This window comes from Mytilus trossulus, chromosome 14 (assembly GCF_036588685.1).
Source record: "Mytilus trossulus isolate FHL-02 chromosome 14, PNRI_Mtr1.1.1.hap1, whole genome shotgun sequence".
NCBI classification, from domain to species: Eukaryota; Metazoa; Mollusca; class Bivalvia; order Mytilida; family Mytilidae; genus Mytilus; species Mytilus trossulus.
This window is the reverse complement of record NC_086386.1, coordinates 57,896,100-57,911,811: the sequence shown is the minus strand read 5'-3', so window position 1 is coordinate 57,911,811 and position 15,712 is coordinate 57,896,100. Positions and strand designations below refer to the sequence as shown.

The window sequence follows — 15,712 nt, the reverse complement described above, 5'->3', positions numbered from 1 at the left end:
TTGATATTTGGGAATTGATGTTAAAACATCTACTGATAAATATCTTGTACACATTTGTTAAGCATAAAGAGGGTATGCCTGTTCCAAGTCAGGAGCCTGTAATTCAGTGGTTGTCGTTTGTTTATGTGTTACATATTTGTTTTTCGTTCATTTTTTTACATAAATAAGGCCGTTAGTTTTCTCGTTTGAATTGTTTTACCTTGTCTTATCGGGGCCTTTTATAGCTGACTATATGCGGTATGGGCTTTGCTCATTGTTGAAGGCCGCACGGTGACCTATAATTGGTAATGTTTGTGTCATTTTGGTCTTTTGTGGATAGTTGTCTCATTGGCAATCATACCACATCTTTTTTTATACACTGTGATTAACAAAAGTATTGGACTGTACAACATGTACAACCAACCTTAAAAACGGACAACACTTGACTTCTCCAAGAAAGACATACAATGGAGTCAAAAAGTAACAAACAATACATGGTAAGACATAGCCTGACTCTGTACAGACACATCATGTGGTATGGTTTTACCATTTTTTATGTCCATGCTTTGTCTATCTATAGACTAATTTTGTATCAGGCATATGCTTTTTCTTGTACCCTCCTAACTGAAAGTTTGTGGGCATACTGTTTTACCCCTGTACATCCGTCTGTCTGTCCCATATTGGGTAAATAGTTATTCTGCTTAACTCCTCCTAGTTTGAATCCTATTTTAAAAAAACACTTGTATCTGCAAGGACATTAATTATGTCTCTCAGATATAATAATATCAAGGAAAGTCCTACACTGACTATGTTATAATACAGTTACTTCAGAGTGGAGTGCAGGGGCATCAATCTGTCTAGTTTGAATTGTTTTGCATTTTTTAATGGCAGATCTTTTATAGATGACTATACAGTAAAATTGAGAATGGAAATGGGGAATGTGTCAAAGAGACAACAACCCGACCAAATAAAAAACATTGTAAAAAGCAACAGCAGAAGGTCACCAACAGGTCTTCAATGTAGCGAGAAATTCCCGCACCCGGAGGTGTCCCTTCAGCTGGCCCCTAAACAAATATATTCTAGTGTTGGTTTTGTCATTGTTGAAGACTACGTTTATCTATAGTTGCATGTATTTGCGTGATTTGGTCTTTAGCGAATAGTTGTCTTATTGACATTTGATATAATTATAATACCAAATTACATGTTTATGCACTTGTTGATTAAAGGTAAACAGTCCCGCTAAATTGTAACTGTTCAAACATATATAATATAACAAAATCATTTAAAGAATATGATTAATACTTTTTGCACAGATACATTGTTATAATTATTTTTTTCAAACGAGAATGATTCTGTTCCAGGTCAGTTTGAACTTTCCTTTGAGTTCGGTTCTTTTGTTAGTTTACCTCTTAAACTGTTGATTTTTAAAACGATCTTACTTTAAAGACGGCCAACATTGGTGAACATTTTTCTTACCGAGTACTCTTCATGATATCAATATGAATGTATCCTTTTGAAAATGGCTGAATTCTAGATAAAGTCAGCCCGGAAAAATCGCTCGTTTTCTAGTCTCTTTTATGGGAAGGAAAAAGGAGGACTCTTATAATGAGTTATTCCGAAGTTATCTGTATTTAAAGAGATTTCTATCCATATACTTCAATGTATAAAATTATAAACACATATGATGTTTAGTCAAATATTGGTCTACAAATATTATAGACATACTATATACTTCTGCAAATATTATTTAAATTTATTCTACACCAAATGTGCGGGTGTATATGTTGTACTTGTATAGTACTGCCTATTATTCTGCTTCTGTTTTGTGCGAATACTGTTTACGTACGTCCTCTTCCACGTTCATTTTTTTTTTACAAAAGTTTAGAAAAAATATAACCTTAAAGTTTAGCGCGAAGTTTAAAGTGCAGTATAAAAAATTGGAAAATTGAATTAAACATTATGATTGACTATGGACTCGCTACGTCTCGAAAAGAATAAATGCTATATTTTCTAACAATTTAATATAGTTGATACATGTATATACAAGTATATTTACGAATATATAATCAAACATCATGTGCAGACATACCCGACTGTAATATTACAATTTTCATTAATGTTCAAAATCTGCTGACCAGAAGGTGAAATACACGTCTCCTGCCTTAAGGCATATGCACAATTTTTAATAACATATTTGTTACAATATTATTTATGTAATTTGTTATACAAATTTCTGCAACCAGGAATATCTATTTAAAGATGAGCGATAGTAAGAAAAAATCACTTTTGTTTTGAAGTCGTTATCCATCAGTCCACAGTGGTAAGTTGAAAAAAATTAGTTTGTAATTTTTTAACGTAGTTTGTTTTTTACGTAAAAAAAGTTGTAAGGGCTGCATATAGATTTTAGAAAAAAAACCTGAACAATGTACGTATATATACGAAATGTTTCATAGTTTATTATATTAAAAAAATCCGTTGTTACAAATACTCAAACCATAATGCTAAAATTCATCTTCAATATGTAGTCCTGAATAAAATACAACATCGTGAACTTGTCGAAAAAAATATGCTTTTGATCTGGACAAAAAAAAACCGAGGTTCTCGTTCGTAGCGATTTTAATTTAGATTTAAATTAGAGTTACTGTTCGTATTTCCAAGAATGTTCATGTATGTATACATTAATGCAATGGCAAAAAATTTAAAAATTGTGTATGAGGCTGTCATAAGTCAGGATTCTGCAGTTCAGTGTTTGTCGTCGATTAATTCATATCTGCCGTATAAGTTTTGCGTAAATTGGTTTGTTATAAATTAGGCCCATAGTATTTTCAATTGAAATTTTTCATTTCTTTGATGTCGGGACCTTTTATAGCCGACCATACGGAATTTGTATTTTTTTCTCATTGTTGAAGGCTGTCTTGTTTTCATATTATTAATTTGTGTCTTGCCGCCTGTCAGACAAAAAATAGGGTAGATATTTTTTTTAGAAAAACATTTATAAATTTTTATTAACCTTTATCCATTATGTATAGGGATTTGTTCTGGATTTGAACGAAGATTAACAAAAAAAAGTATAGACTTTAACAGTGTTTATAACCAAAAGATCTTTTATTTGTGTTATTGGAACTACTATCTAATTTCAAAGGTGGGAGGTAAAGGTTTTTTCAACAACAAAATATTCCGAATCTAGATTTCTATATTAAGCTTTATACATGTCTTAAATTTTGAAAAAAAAATGAAACTAAATTCATATCGTTGAAAAACTGAAATAAATTGTTGGGCTTTGCACGAAAACTAATAAATTTCTGAATCTGACAAAGAAACACAATTCTCCTTGTTGAAGTAAAATGATTGCACCCTTAATAATATGTTAATGCAGATAAATTTAAGGTATACAGGGAAGCAGGAAATTTAGCTATATTTTGTTGGGTCCAATCTGAATTAACACATCTATCACATGTATCTGTTGATTTATTTCAGAATCATGATTAAGATAGTTCTTTTCGGTCTTTTGGCTGTCGGCGCCATGGCTCAATTCCCTGGATTAATGGGAGGATTTGGTGGGCAGCTCCCAAGTGGTGCCATGGACATGCTCAAAGACCTTAAACCAGCCGACATCAAAAACGCCATCAAACACATGTCACCAGAAATGAGAGACATGGCTAGAAGTATGGGAATCACCGAAGACCAAATAAAGAACGCCGTCAAAAATATGCCAGAGGATTTCGACGTGTCTTCCATGGTTTCCGGTCTGTCTGGTAAAATGGCCGACAACAAGGACGCAATGAAGGACATGATGATGAAAGAAATGGGCGAAATGAAAGAACAAATGAAAGAGGAATCTGTTAAAGATTTCAAAAATGAGATGGACAACTTTGGATTTGATTTGAGTCAAGGTGCTTCCGGGTTAAGAGGTCAAATGTTACCCAAAATAACTGAAATGATGGGAGAGAATCTAAGATACGAGGGTATTGATACTAATGATCATGAAGCTCTCCGTAAAAACGTCCATGTTGAGATCAGAATGATGATTGGAGCAAAAGACGATGCATCCAACGATGAAGTTAGAAGAATGCTCAAAGAAAAAATCATGGAAGAAATGAAACAAGAAGGAGTTGAATTCAACAAAGAAAAGGCACAGGGAGAATTCAAGAAAGCAATGATGGAAGAATTGAAAGATATGGGAATGGATGCCAAAGACGATATTGACTCAAGCTCTTTGAAAGACATGTTGAGGACCGCCATGAAATCCGGTAAAATGGGAAATACCCAAGGTATGATGCAGCAGTTCCTCCCAATGATGATGAACCTCGATATCAAAATTGATGCTTGAACATTTTAATTGTTATTTTCAATAACATTTCACAATAGTAAATTGTACAAAATAATACTTGTTATTATCAGTAGTCTTTTTGCATTAAATACATGATTACATGACAGAAGTTTTGTTAATAAAAAGACAGTAACACGATTAATTTATCAAACGTCATAATTAGTGCAGTATCCGTATATCTGCCAACTTGAAATAGTGATCGATATTCTTAATTGTTGGGTCAATTGATTGTTGGTTTCGTATTGTCCAGCGACAAATATTTCAGACATGTTCAGGATAAGAATAAATTAACAAAAAATGCAATAAGAAGGTCCTGTAATAGAGGCTTTCTGAGATTAAGGTCGGGCAAATTGGACTGCAACATGAAAATGATGGTATAGTGTATAATCAAATCATAAAACCATATACATGCAATGAAAAAAAGCTTAAGAACTAATAGATGGAAGGACATCCGGTAGGGCAATGGATGTTTAATATTTGGGAGTAAAAAACGCATTCATCACTAAATCAAAATAAACTTGTGTGCCGAAATGAAAATCAACAACACCTGTATACGTATAACACTTGGTTAAAACCAAACTTTTTCAAGGTGTTGAATACAATGTTCTTCACTGTAGGATACACACTGAGCGACTCTTGAGAATTTGTAAACACTCAAAGACATTTGGACGCACAATCTCAAGATAATATTACCTTTGAAATAGACATGTTCACCTTATAAATGTTCCAACTGTCAATATCATGTTGTATACTGAGAGTAACATGACATAACCTTGGCTAACTGAAATCCGTGCTTAAAAATATACAAATATAGATTGAAAAGTAGTACTTCCGGTTTCATTTTTTTCTATATTATATAGGGTTAAATTGTCTTTAAAATTCTAAAATTAATACTAGTACATTTCAAAATTTACAGAATACGTGTAGCATCACGAGGAGTAGTTAATTATGTGTCAAATATGATAAAAATCCTTGTAAAAACTAAACATTGTATCATTCAGCACTCTTTGAAAATAGAAAATATTCAGCTAAAATGAATTTAATACGGAGAAATACTAGTTTCACACAAACTTTAAGGTTCCTTGTGCGATATCCGTTCCAGTGAGAAATCTTTAGGGACTTAATTATCGGCTCTAAAACTTCATTGACACCACTTTCGAGTATGGTCTTGAGAAACGATGCTAGTCCGTCGGAATGGGACGATAAATGGCTGACCTGTGTAACGAGAGACCAATGACACCCTTGTAGATTTCGAAAAAGAACAGGTTAATGCACTACAACACTCGCAAAGTGGAAAGAGATTTAAATAAGTTGTAATAACTTTTTCCAAATCCACTATATATAAATATGTTTAAACTAAGACTATGGGGAGAGACAAAGTAAAAACAATACCAGCTTTTGCTGGATTGCTGTTGCTGGGCTAAGTGGCGTATACTTATATTCTTTCATTTATCAAAATCCTAAAACGAAGAGTCAAATTTTAAAAATAAAAGTTTATAAAAATATTGTTCTAATGATATTGGAAAATAGAACTGACTCGATTGAGAACGATTATTTCGGTTCCCATTTTGCCCTTTCTGACCCTATATTTTCCGTTTATATGTACTGGACTTCTAGTATTTTGCAGAAGACTGTATACATTACATGCAACCAAACTTGTTTCCAGCACAAAACAATCTACCTAACAATATTTTTAAATCTGTTTTTATCATGTTATTGTGCAACATTAACAAAAACAAATTGAGAAGCTCAACATCGATTTCTAAACAATAATTACAAATTCATAAATTCATATATTTGGAAAATATTATTGATAAAATATTAATAATCTGAAGTTTCATAACAATACGTGACTTGATATCTGTCAAAAGTCACGGACAGTCAGTAAAATAGACCAACCTTATCTATTCAATGTCGTCTTATATCACCGATTTTTAGTCAGTACTCTCACATTTATTCACAATGAGGTCTTTGTATGTGTGTGCCGTGTTTCTGTCTTGTTTATCTGGTTCATTTGGAGCAACTATTTTAGAATATTTACAGAGCAAACCAGCCAATTTTACATATGCCGTCCAAGCTATTAAAATTGCAAACTTGACAACTGAACTTCAATCAGGAGGTATGATTATCTTTATATAAGGTTTTTGATTATTTTTATACAAGTTTTGTTATGCCCAATTTATGGGCATTATGTCTTCTGGTCTGTGTGTCCGTTCGTTCATCCGTCTGTCCCACTTCCTGTTAAAGCTTTGAGGTAGTTTTTGATGTAGTTGAAGTCCAATCAACTTGAAACTTAGTACACATGTTCCCTATGATATGATTCTTTTAATTTGAATGCCAAATTAGAGTTTTTACCCCATTTTCACGGTCCAATAAACATAGAAAATGATAGTGCGGAAGGGGCATTCTTTTTATCATTCATTTACACATATGTACACGTTATCTTAGATATTTTCATTTGCCCTTACTATTATATCATAGGAACATTCGTCCGTCCGTCCATCTTATCTTATGGTCATTTGGTTTCGCCATTTCGTCTTGGTCCCAATTACTCGAAGTTTAGTGCACTAGGTCATTCATTGTAAGGTAAACGCTAAAGTAAATATATGTGCCAAAAACGATTGTAACCCCGATTTCACGGTTTACTGAACAAAAATTATGATATTGCGTGCAAGCATCAGTCCAATGACCATTTATTCTTAGTACATTCGGTATTATAGCGCTTGTTATCATGTGAATAGCAATTTTCTGTTATCATCAACAAAATTGCGCAACGCATAGTCTCAGGTTTTTCATGAAATTTTGTTAGTTGGTATCTATCGATAAACAAACAAGAAATATGTTGATAAAAAAATGTTTATGTCTCCGTTGGGAACTTAAAATTGTCGTTTTTGTTATTTTTACAAAATGATAGATAAAGGATGAAAATTACTTGAGACAAGTTCTGCATTCAATGATCTAATATGGTTGACACAAGGTAAGAGGTTATGACGACCTTGACCTTTGATCTTCTACATTCTGTCAGGTTGTGTCTGTCCCAAGTGAGGAGTTTGTATTTCAGTAGTTTTATGTTTTATGTTTTTCAGTTTATCGGTTTTAGCTCATAGCATATAGTTTGTTTTGTTTTATGAATTGTTTTGTCATCCAGGTTGGGACATTTTACGGCAAACTTTACAGTATAGATTTGTTTATTGCTGAAGGCCATACTGTGACATGTTATTGTTTACATTCTTGTCCACTGGTCATTGTGGATAGCTGTTTCAATCCTTCCACATCTCTTTATATGTATATCACAGTTTTACTGATAATTATATACTTTATTGCTGGGTATATTATTGACTGTTTTGCATCAGGAGATAACGCTGTTTTAGAAGGAATTTTGTTCGAATACATTGTAATTAAGAATTGAATGCTTCTTTTTCTAAATTCATTTGGGTGTAAAAGCGTTGACCGAAGTACATTTTCTAAAAATGTGCGCATGGTCAACGATTTTACAACCCTATGAAGTTACAAAAAGAAGCATTCAATACTTATAATTACATTTTTTAGCTATGTTCATGAAAACATGAATTTTATAACTTTTTTATTCAATTCACCTGTGCACTTTATTGTGGGACCACGTGTTATCATGAATGAAAAGTTTTATTGAGTGATGCAATTGCTTGAGGAATAACATGTGATGTGCAGTTAGTCAATCAGAATAAAGTTTTATAATAAAACATACATCTAATGTAATTATTTCAAAATATAACTAAGTTAGAGGATATTTTGTCAACTAACAACGATGATATACATCTCCTTGAATTCAGATATGGTTACAACTTGTTTTCGTTGTATTTAAACTACTGTGACATCTCCTTTATATTGGAAGTCTTTTGTCTATTGACCCGTAGTCTCGGACCATTCTTTTTTATGCTGTAAACATTATTCACACCATCTTGGATATAGGGAGAGAAGATACTTGGAAGGAGCAAACCGTATATAATGGATGAACACAGAAAATAACATGGCCAAAAGAAACAAAGACTAAAAGACAAACACCATTTCAAAACAAAAAGTACGAAAACTAAGAATTGCGCATGCAACGCAAACCACAGCAAACCAACGGGAGCAAACTCAGAAAGATTGTCGGTTGAAAACACTGTTGAATTTTTAAATTTGATTCTATATCTGTTTTAAATTTTAATCTACAATATCATAAACTGAATTATGAAACATATACTGATCAACATTTGTAATGTACAGGTCCATTTACGGCATTTATACCAACTGATGCCGCCTTCCAGAAAATACCAGCACCAATTTTACAACAACTTCTTAATGATCAAACTGCAATCAGAAGTTTGTTGCTGAAACATGTGACAAATGGAGCACTCATTTCACCATTCATCAAAAGCGGAGACAACGAAGTATCCCTTGGCGGTACTAACTTAACTTTGACCAAAGATGGCGCTGGCGTAAGTTTAATGTAGCTATATAAAAGTAGAATAACTTGTAACTTAAAAGCTTTACGTTATTTAGTAATTTGATTATTCGGGTTTTTTTTCATGAACCCTTGAGCCAATTTCATTCTAGTTTGCCTATTTCGTGTCATTCTTATTTATAGTTTCAAAGTTCAGATATATTCACAGAAAATACTGAAATCCCATTGTTGTGATATTAGTAGTTAGACAGAGATTAAGGGAAATAACTCTTAAAATCATCAGTATGCTTGTGTCAACCATTTTTATAAATATATTCTAAGCATCTGGGTAACGGATTATTTCCAATCTGTCGCATGTACATGATTAAAATACGTTGATGAAACTTGACTTTTACAAAGGCATTAACTGATTTAAGAGTCATATCTCTGAAACAAGGTTCACCTAATGTATAAGGAAACAATTTAGTGCTTATAAACTACATTGTTCCCCAGTTCGTGTTTCCTATTATCATATCAATAGAATGTTGTCCTTTTAGGAGCGTGTGTATGTCTTTTGGAAAAACTTCCCTGCATGTTTTAATAACAACATATTATGGGGCTAAATGATTCATCGTTTTTGATGTACCTATATCAACACAAGGTCATATAAATTAAACCACTGTCTTGACGTCAGGCTATTCATTTTCCGGGCTCATGGTTTCTTTTTCAAGAATCAACGCGTATACATTATATCTAAAATGTATCAGATACTAATTATTGCGATAATTCTAATGTCGAATCATAAAAAAATAAAAATAAAATAAGATTTAAACATTTCCAATTCTGCAAAACATTTCTAAAAAGGTAAACAAAGCCTAAGGAGATAGACAAGCATACGTATATCTTATGTAATTTGCCTGCATTTCACATTGATAAAATTGTTTTTTATAATAAATTGATTTTTTTTTGTTCATTTGAATCCGGTCGATCATTAAATTGTAAGAACTATTGCATGCGATCAACCCTTAAGTCCCTTTGACTTTTTTCTGATCTTAAACAGGTCGTTTCATATAAGGACGTTTTACAATTTTATTTGGACCTCGAATAAATGAATCAATTAACCAGAGCTATCGAGACCAACCATATATGGTGTCAGTAGAGTCGGTCTGAATTGATACGAAATAATCAATCGCGATCGTTTTATTACATCGACTCAAAATCATAATGAATCGATCATGATCGGCTTTCACGATTTATATGCTTTTGTGATTTATATTGTAGGCAGTAATGGTTAATGGTGTCAAAGTTATCCTTCCCGACGTCATAGTATCTAATGGTGTTGTACAAGGAATTGATTTCGTCTTCAATGTTCCAGCTGCAAGCGTCAATATGGTTGAGTATCTTTTGAAAAATCAAGACAAATTCAGTGACCTGACGGCAGCATTGACACTTGGTGGTTTACTGTCAGCACTAGAAGGTTAGTTTGTGTTAATACGAAAGAGCAGTCAACATGTGCGTCGTGTCAAACAAAATTAAACGTTTTTCATAGCATGCAAGCTGGTGTTTAGTAGTTTGCCTAAATTCAATACGAATGCCTACATATATATATATACATGGGTTCGAATCCCGGCGAGGGAAGAACAAATTTACAGATCTAACATTGTTGGGTTGATGTTTAGACGAGTTGTATTTATATAGATATAATTACGTTTTTCTCTTAAAAATATTCTGATCCTAAGTTAATGAAAAAAATACTGTGGTCAAGCAGGTGACAAAAATAGTCCCCCATACTTTTTAGTGTTAAATTTTGAAAATAATAAGTTATGATTGATAGCGTCGAAAAATAACGTAAATATAATCGGACTACAACCCTTTTTTTTAATTTAAATGGTAACTGCCTTATAAATGGTTCCTAGCACTGGGAAAGGACATTTTTACATTTTTTAGTTTGGTTCCAAACAACCGGTTAACCCTAGCGGTCTTCTCTATTTGTGTATATTGTAATCGGATTATTTAAGAGCTCAATATTTAGTATGGATGCATGTCTATCATTGAACTTGGATGCCCCTATGTCATTGACCTTGAATGACCTTTTATCATTGACCTCTAGAGTCTAGTGTCACACTGACAGTTTCTCAACATGTACCTTATTCTTATGATTTTTCTTTTGTAGGTCCAGGACCTTTCACGTTATTTGCACCAACAGATGCAGCATTCGCAACTTTGTCAACCTCACTACAAAGTCTAGCCTCAGATATGAATCTTTTTAAAAGTAAGATATTATGACATAATCCAATCTTTTTCGTGAGAAATCCATCATTACATGATAGAAAATTTTGTAAAAGTTATATATTTTCAACTTGACTCATTGGCACGTATATTAAATAAGGAAAATCGAGAGATATCCTAGATCTTTTGCGGCATGCTCTATAGATCTATTTTTTTGTTTATGTCAAAAGTATTGTTTTCTTTCTTTCAAATTCCGCCGTGTGCTGTGCATGTACATTGTACAAATATACCGAAACCGGCTATCATGAACTCTTAAAATAAGAAGCTTACTGTATAAATAAGAGCTGCGTAAGATAGAAATCGACTTGTATGACATGCTTGTGTACGTATGCATGATTGTACTTGTACTTGTATATAACTTTGATAGATTTTGAAACATTTAGATAAATACATGTCAAATGAAAGATGAATTTTGGTATGTTTTATATGGTTCTTAGGCAGAAACCATTCGATTTTCTGGGGTGGGGGGATTTTTTCTTTTTTTTTCTGGACAAACTTTTTTTTTCGCCTTCGGCAAAAGATAATCTTTTTTTTGCAACAAGTCGAAAACATTTTTTTTCTTTCAATTTTAGCATTACCGATATTGGCATCTGAGGGTGAAACAAACACATTTTTATTCTCAGGGTCAAAAACAAATTATGTTTTTCTCTAAAAACTGGAAAAACACTTTTTTTTCTCAAAAAAATCCATAGCCCCCCCCCCCCCCCCTTTCCCCCCTCGAAAATCAAATGGTTGCTGCCTTATATCACCCCAATATCTATAGAGTTACATAATTTGCAAATATAATTAGTAAACTGATTTCTTGCTATTTGTTTTGCATTTATTCGACGTACATAATGCAATACTGCCGCTTACAACGTCGTGGTTCATTAATGTATCATTAAAACATTACCAAAAAACAAAGCGAGAAAACAAGCGAACACAAAGTACACAATATAGTCTCGCCAGAAGAAATATGTTTTTTACTCAATCTATATTTTGTCATATCAATAGTATCATAATATCAAAATGTATCAATCATATCTTATCTTTTTATTTAGATATTTTGAAATATCATGTGGTCAGTGGATCTACATACGCTGCAGATCTTAAAGATGGACAAAAAGTATCAACTCTGGCCGGAAGTGCTTTTACAGTCACTAAAGCAGGCACAGGTGAGTATTAGGCATAGGAACTAGTGGCATCAGCAGTGATAGATCCGGGCCGGGGGAGGGGGTATGAGGTTTGAATCCCTTTCTTTGAACGATCAATGTATTTGAATGGGGAAATATGTTAAGAACATTTCTCCTAGGTTGTGAGCCCTTTTAAAAATGGCTAGGTCCGTCCATGGGGAGATTTACAGAAGATTTTGATTTCATGCGGGTCAGATGAGTATCACCTTTTTTCATATTTTCTTTCTTTTTCTTTTTGTATAAGTTTAAAGTTCATTATTCTCTAATCTTTATATTTAAACATCCCATTATTCTCTATTCTTTTTTTTTCTATATGTTTTCTCTAGTATATAAACCCCTCTGGACGTCCCTCATACATGTATCTATGTTTCATGAAATGCATATGATAAAACCAACAACAAAAAAAGATCCATGGAACCTTGTGCAATAGAATTATGGTAACAAAACACGTATAACATATTCAGCCATTTCAGGGGCGGATCCAGCCATTGTTAAAAGTGGGAAGGGTTCAACCTCATTCCCACTCAAATGCATTGATCGTCCAAAAAGGGGGTTTCAACCCCCGGATTCCCCCTTCTGGATCCACCACTGATATTGCTTGCAAGACTTTGGAATTCGTCCGAAATTTCAACTTTGTTTTATTTTTAGTTTTGAAAATTTTAATATCTTTTCGCGATTAAAAATACCCGCTGAATCTATTTAGAGAAAAATGCTTTTATATTTTTCAGCCGTCACTATTGACCACGCACACGTTACACAGCCAGACATTCCAGTTCTTAATGGTGTTATACATGTTATTGATGGCGTACTTGTTCCCGCCACATTTTGATATTAAAATATGTTATAATATTTTTAACATTTTGTTTGTTTGATTTTAATAATTTTATACCATTTGTTGTATAATAGTTAAACAATGGAAAAGCAAAGCTTGAGGATATAGGGTATCCAACCATTACACAAAATCAGAACATGGACAAAAAAAGCGGAAAAACACGAAAAGTCTAATAGTAGGTCAGTTTTACAAAAACATTACAAAGTATGGCAAACCGCCGTTATTCGACTTTGGTCAATACCTGAATGATGTTATAATGGAAGACCGGAAGAAACCATGATGTAGATGTCACATATGTTTAAAACGACTTAACTTGGCGTTTTCCTGTAAATGTCCCAAATATCCAGCACTCAAGCGCTATTCTACAAAAGTCCCATCTACTGATAAATGCATTTCATTCAGTCTCTGATGAACATTTTATAAAAAATGATTTTTTTTCTCCAAACAATTACCAATATGAAACAGTTAAATACAAAGTGGTACATTAAAAACATGTTAAACTTCTTTAACATATATATCCTATGTATCATTAATTTTCCTTGCTGATTTACATTTATATAATTATATACTTTGGTTGGCCCAACGATATTTATCTACAGCCAGGGGCGGATTCAGCCATTTAACAAAAAGGGGGTCCAAAACCAGGACAAAAAAGGGGGGGTCCAACTATATGTCCCCATTCAAATGCCGCGAATGATTGACCTGCCCAAAAAAAGGGGGGTTTCATTCCCCGCCCCTGGTTTCACCAATGCCAGCGTTCAATTGATTCGAACCCTTGCATTTATAACTCATGGCAAGACCGTGCGCATTATGCACGATAGTCCTTGACCACTTGGTCAACTAGGCTATACAACATTTATTCTACATTTGTTCAGTAATGCCTTTCCTCGTCGGCTTTATAGTGAGTTGTATCGCAGTACTTGCTCTTTTGTAATAAATACAAATGTAGATGACATACGGTATATCGCAGATCAGCTATTTTTGTCGCGTAGGAAGAAAATGTAATTACCATCAGCCACAGCAATATTATTGTGTAAAATACTAGTAGATTAAAATGTCACGAAACAACTACACTCCAGACCTTCTCTTTCTGGTAAATATCAGAGGCGGATTTAGAGGGGACAGGGAGCCTGCTGCCCCTCCTCTTTTCTCGGAAAATTTGGTTGATTATACAAGGAATCACTGAAGCATGACCGACGCGGTCCCTCTCTTAAGCAGTCAGCTTGCCCCCACTTGTGAAAATGTCTAAATCCGCCACTGAATATAGATTATACACGGCTAACACCACAATTTATTTATGATAGGTCGTTTGAAATGACGCTTAAAAACGTAAAACCTTTTGTTCTTGCCTCTTTTCAAAAGTGCACAGACAGTAACACAACTGCTCAGATAAACAGAATGGCAAATATATAAGCAAATTTAGAAATTCTGCAGTTGAATACTCAGAAATAAAACCGGCCATGAATGTGTTGGAATCGAACATACATGTATTATACTCCTAAACTAATGAAAACTATTTTATTAAAAACCAAATACCACAAATCAAAGAGCAAGGTTAGGTTCACTTGCATGGTATATATAAAAAAGAAGATGTGGTATGGTTGCAAACGAGACAATCCTCCAAAAGAGACCAAAATGACACAGAAACTAACATCTATAGGTCACCGTACGGCCTTCAACAGCTAGTCAGTCAGCCATAAAAGGCCCCGAAATGACAATGTAAAACAATTCAAACGAGAAAATTAACGGCCTTATATATATATAAAAAAATAAACGGAAAACAAATATGTAACACATAAACAAACGGCAACCACTGAGTTACAGGCTCATAACTTGGGACAGCCACGTACATACATGTACATACAGTGGCGGGGTTAAACACGTTAGCGGTATCTCAACCATGAATTATTCATATATTTCGCGGGGGCATTAGTTCAATGGTTGTTCAAAAAGCAATCTGATTGAGGACCATTGAACTACAGATGACGAGTCTAAGTTTTTTTCTTACAAGGATATGACAACACCCCAATCTGGTTATCATGACGTCAGCCAATTAAATATCAGCTTTCAAATTTTTGAATGTGTGTATCAATGCAACAAAATTAGAGAATCTCCAATTGTTTTTTAAAACAGAAAGTAGAATGGAGTGTTTTTAGATTTTGATAGGTTTAATCAAAGAAGATACAATGTTCTGCAAAACACCAAATTGTGCAAAAGTTCTGCAAAGATCACATTTCTTCTGGTACCTTAATTACTAAATAAAATCTATATGTATACATACTAAATAAAAAAAACAAGTGAAACTGCGAGCTACTGCTCACTGATGATACCCCCGCCGCAAGTGGATAATATAAATAGTGTAAAAATATGCAAGTGTTCGGTAAACAGGGAGTTGTCCAGTGATGAATCTGAAAACGCATCACACGGTATAGCTGACTTATATAAATCCTGAAACAAATTTCAGAAATCCTTGTATTGTAGTTCCTGAGAAAAATGCGACGAAAAATATTCATGGGACGGACGACCTGACGGACTGACGGAAGGACAGACAGAGGTAAAACAGTATACCCCCTTTTTAAAGCGGGGGTATAACTATGTTGTTGTACATAGCTGATACTTATTTTCTACCGGGCCTAATTTGGTCGTGTTACATCTTACAAAGTCTATACAACTTTTTTGTGTAAAGAATACCACTAAAGACAGTGCTA

General features: G+C 33.6%; 2 protein-coding genes across 2 annotated transcripts; both read left to right on the top strand.

The window, feature by feature from the left end:
- The first annotated feature begins 2,173 nt into the window (after positions 1–2,173).
- LOC134695914 (uncharacterized) lies at positions 2,174–4,418 on the top strand. Its single transcript, XM_063557397.1, has 2 exons — positions 2,174–2,299; positions 3,457–4,418. The coding sequence occupies exon 2, from the start codon at positions 3,461–3,463 to the stop codon at positions 4,307–4,309; it is 849 nt and encodes a 282-aa protein (XP_063413467.1). The 5' UTR covers positions 2,174–2,299; positions 3,457–3,460; the 3' UTR covers positions 4,310–4,418.
- Positions 4,419–6,189: 1,771 nt separating this feature from the next.
- LOC134695906 (periostin-like) lies at positions 6,190–13,028 on the top strand. Its single transcript, XM_063557388.1, has 6 exons — positions 6,190–6,428; positions 8,555–8,766; positions 9,993–10,188; positions 10,885–10,983; positions 12,041–12,154; positions 12,901–13,028. Exons 1-6 carry the CDS (start codon positions 6,272–6,274, stop codon positions 12,999–13,001), a joined length of 879 nt encoding a protein of 292 aa, XP_063413458.1. The 5' UTR covers positions 6,190–6,271; the 3' UTR covers positions 13,002–13,028.
- Positions 13,029–15,712: the final 2,684 nt, after the last annotated feature.

Excerpts from the sequence above, each read along its gene's own strand:
- LOC134695914 (XM_063557397.1), top strand. The coding sequence starts at position 3,461 with ATGATTAAGATAGTTCTTTTCGGTCTTTTGGCTGTCGGCGCCATGGCT.
- LOC134695906 (XM_063557388.1), top strand. The coding sequence starts at position 6,272 with ATGAGGTCTTTGTATGTGTGTGCCGTGTTTCTGTCTTGTTTATCTGGT. Across the intron at positions 8,767-9,992 it reads TGACCAAAGATGGCGCTGGC|GCAGTAATGGTTAATGGTGT; the intron begins GTAAGTTTAATG and ends TTTATATTGTAG. Across the intron at positions 10,189-10,884 it reads TTTACTGTCAGCACTAGAAG|GTCCAGGACCTTTCACGTTA; the intron begins GTTAGTTTGTGT and ends TTTCTTTTGTAG.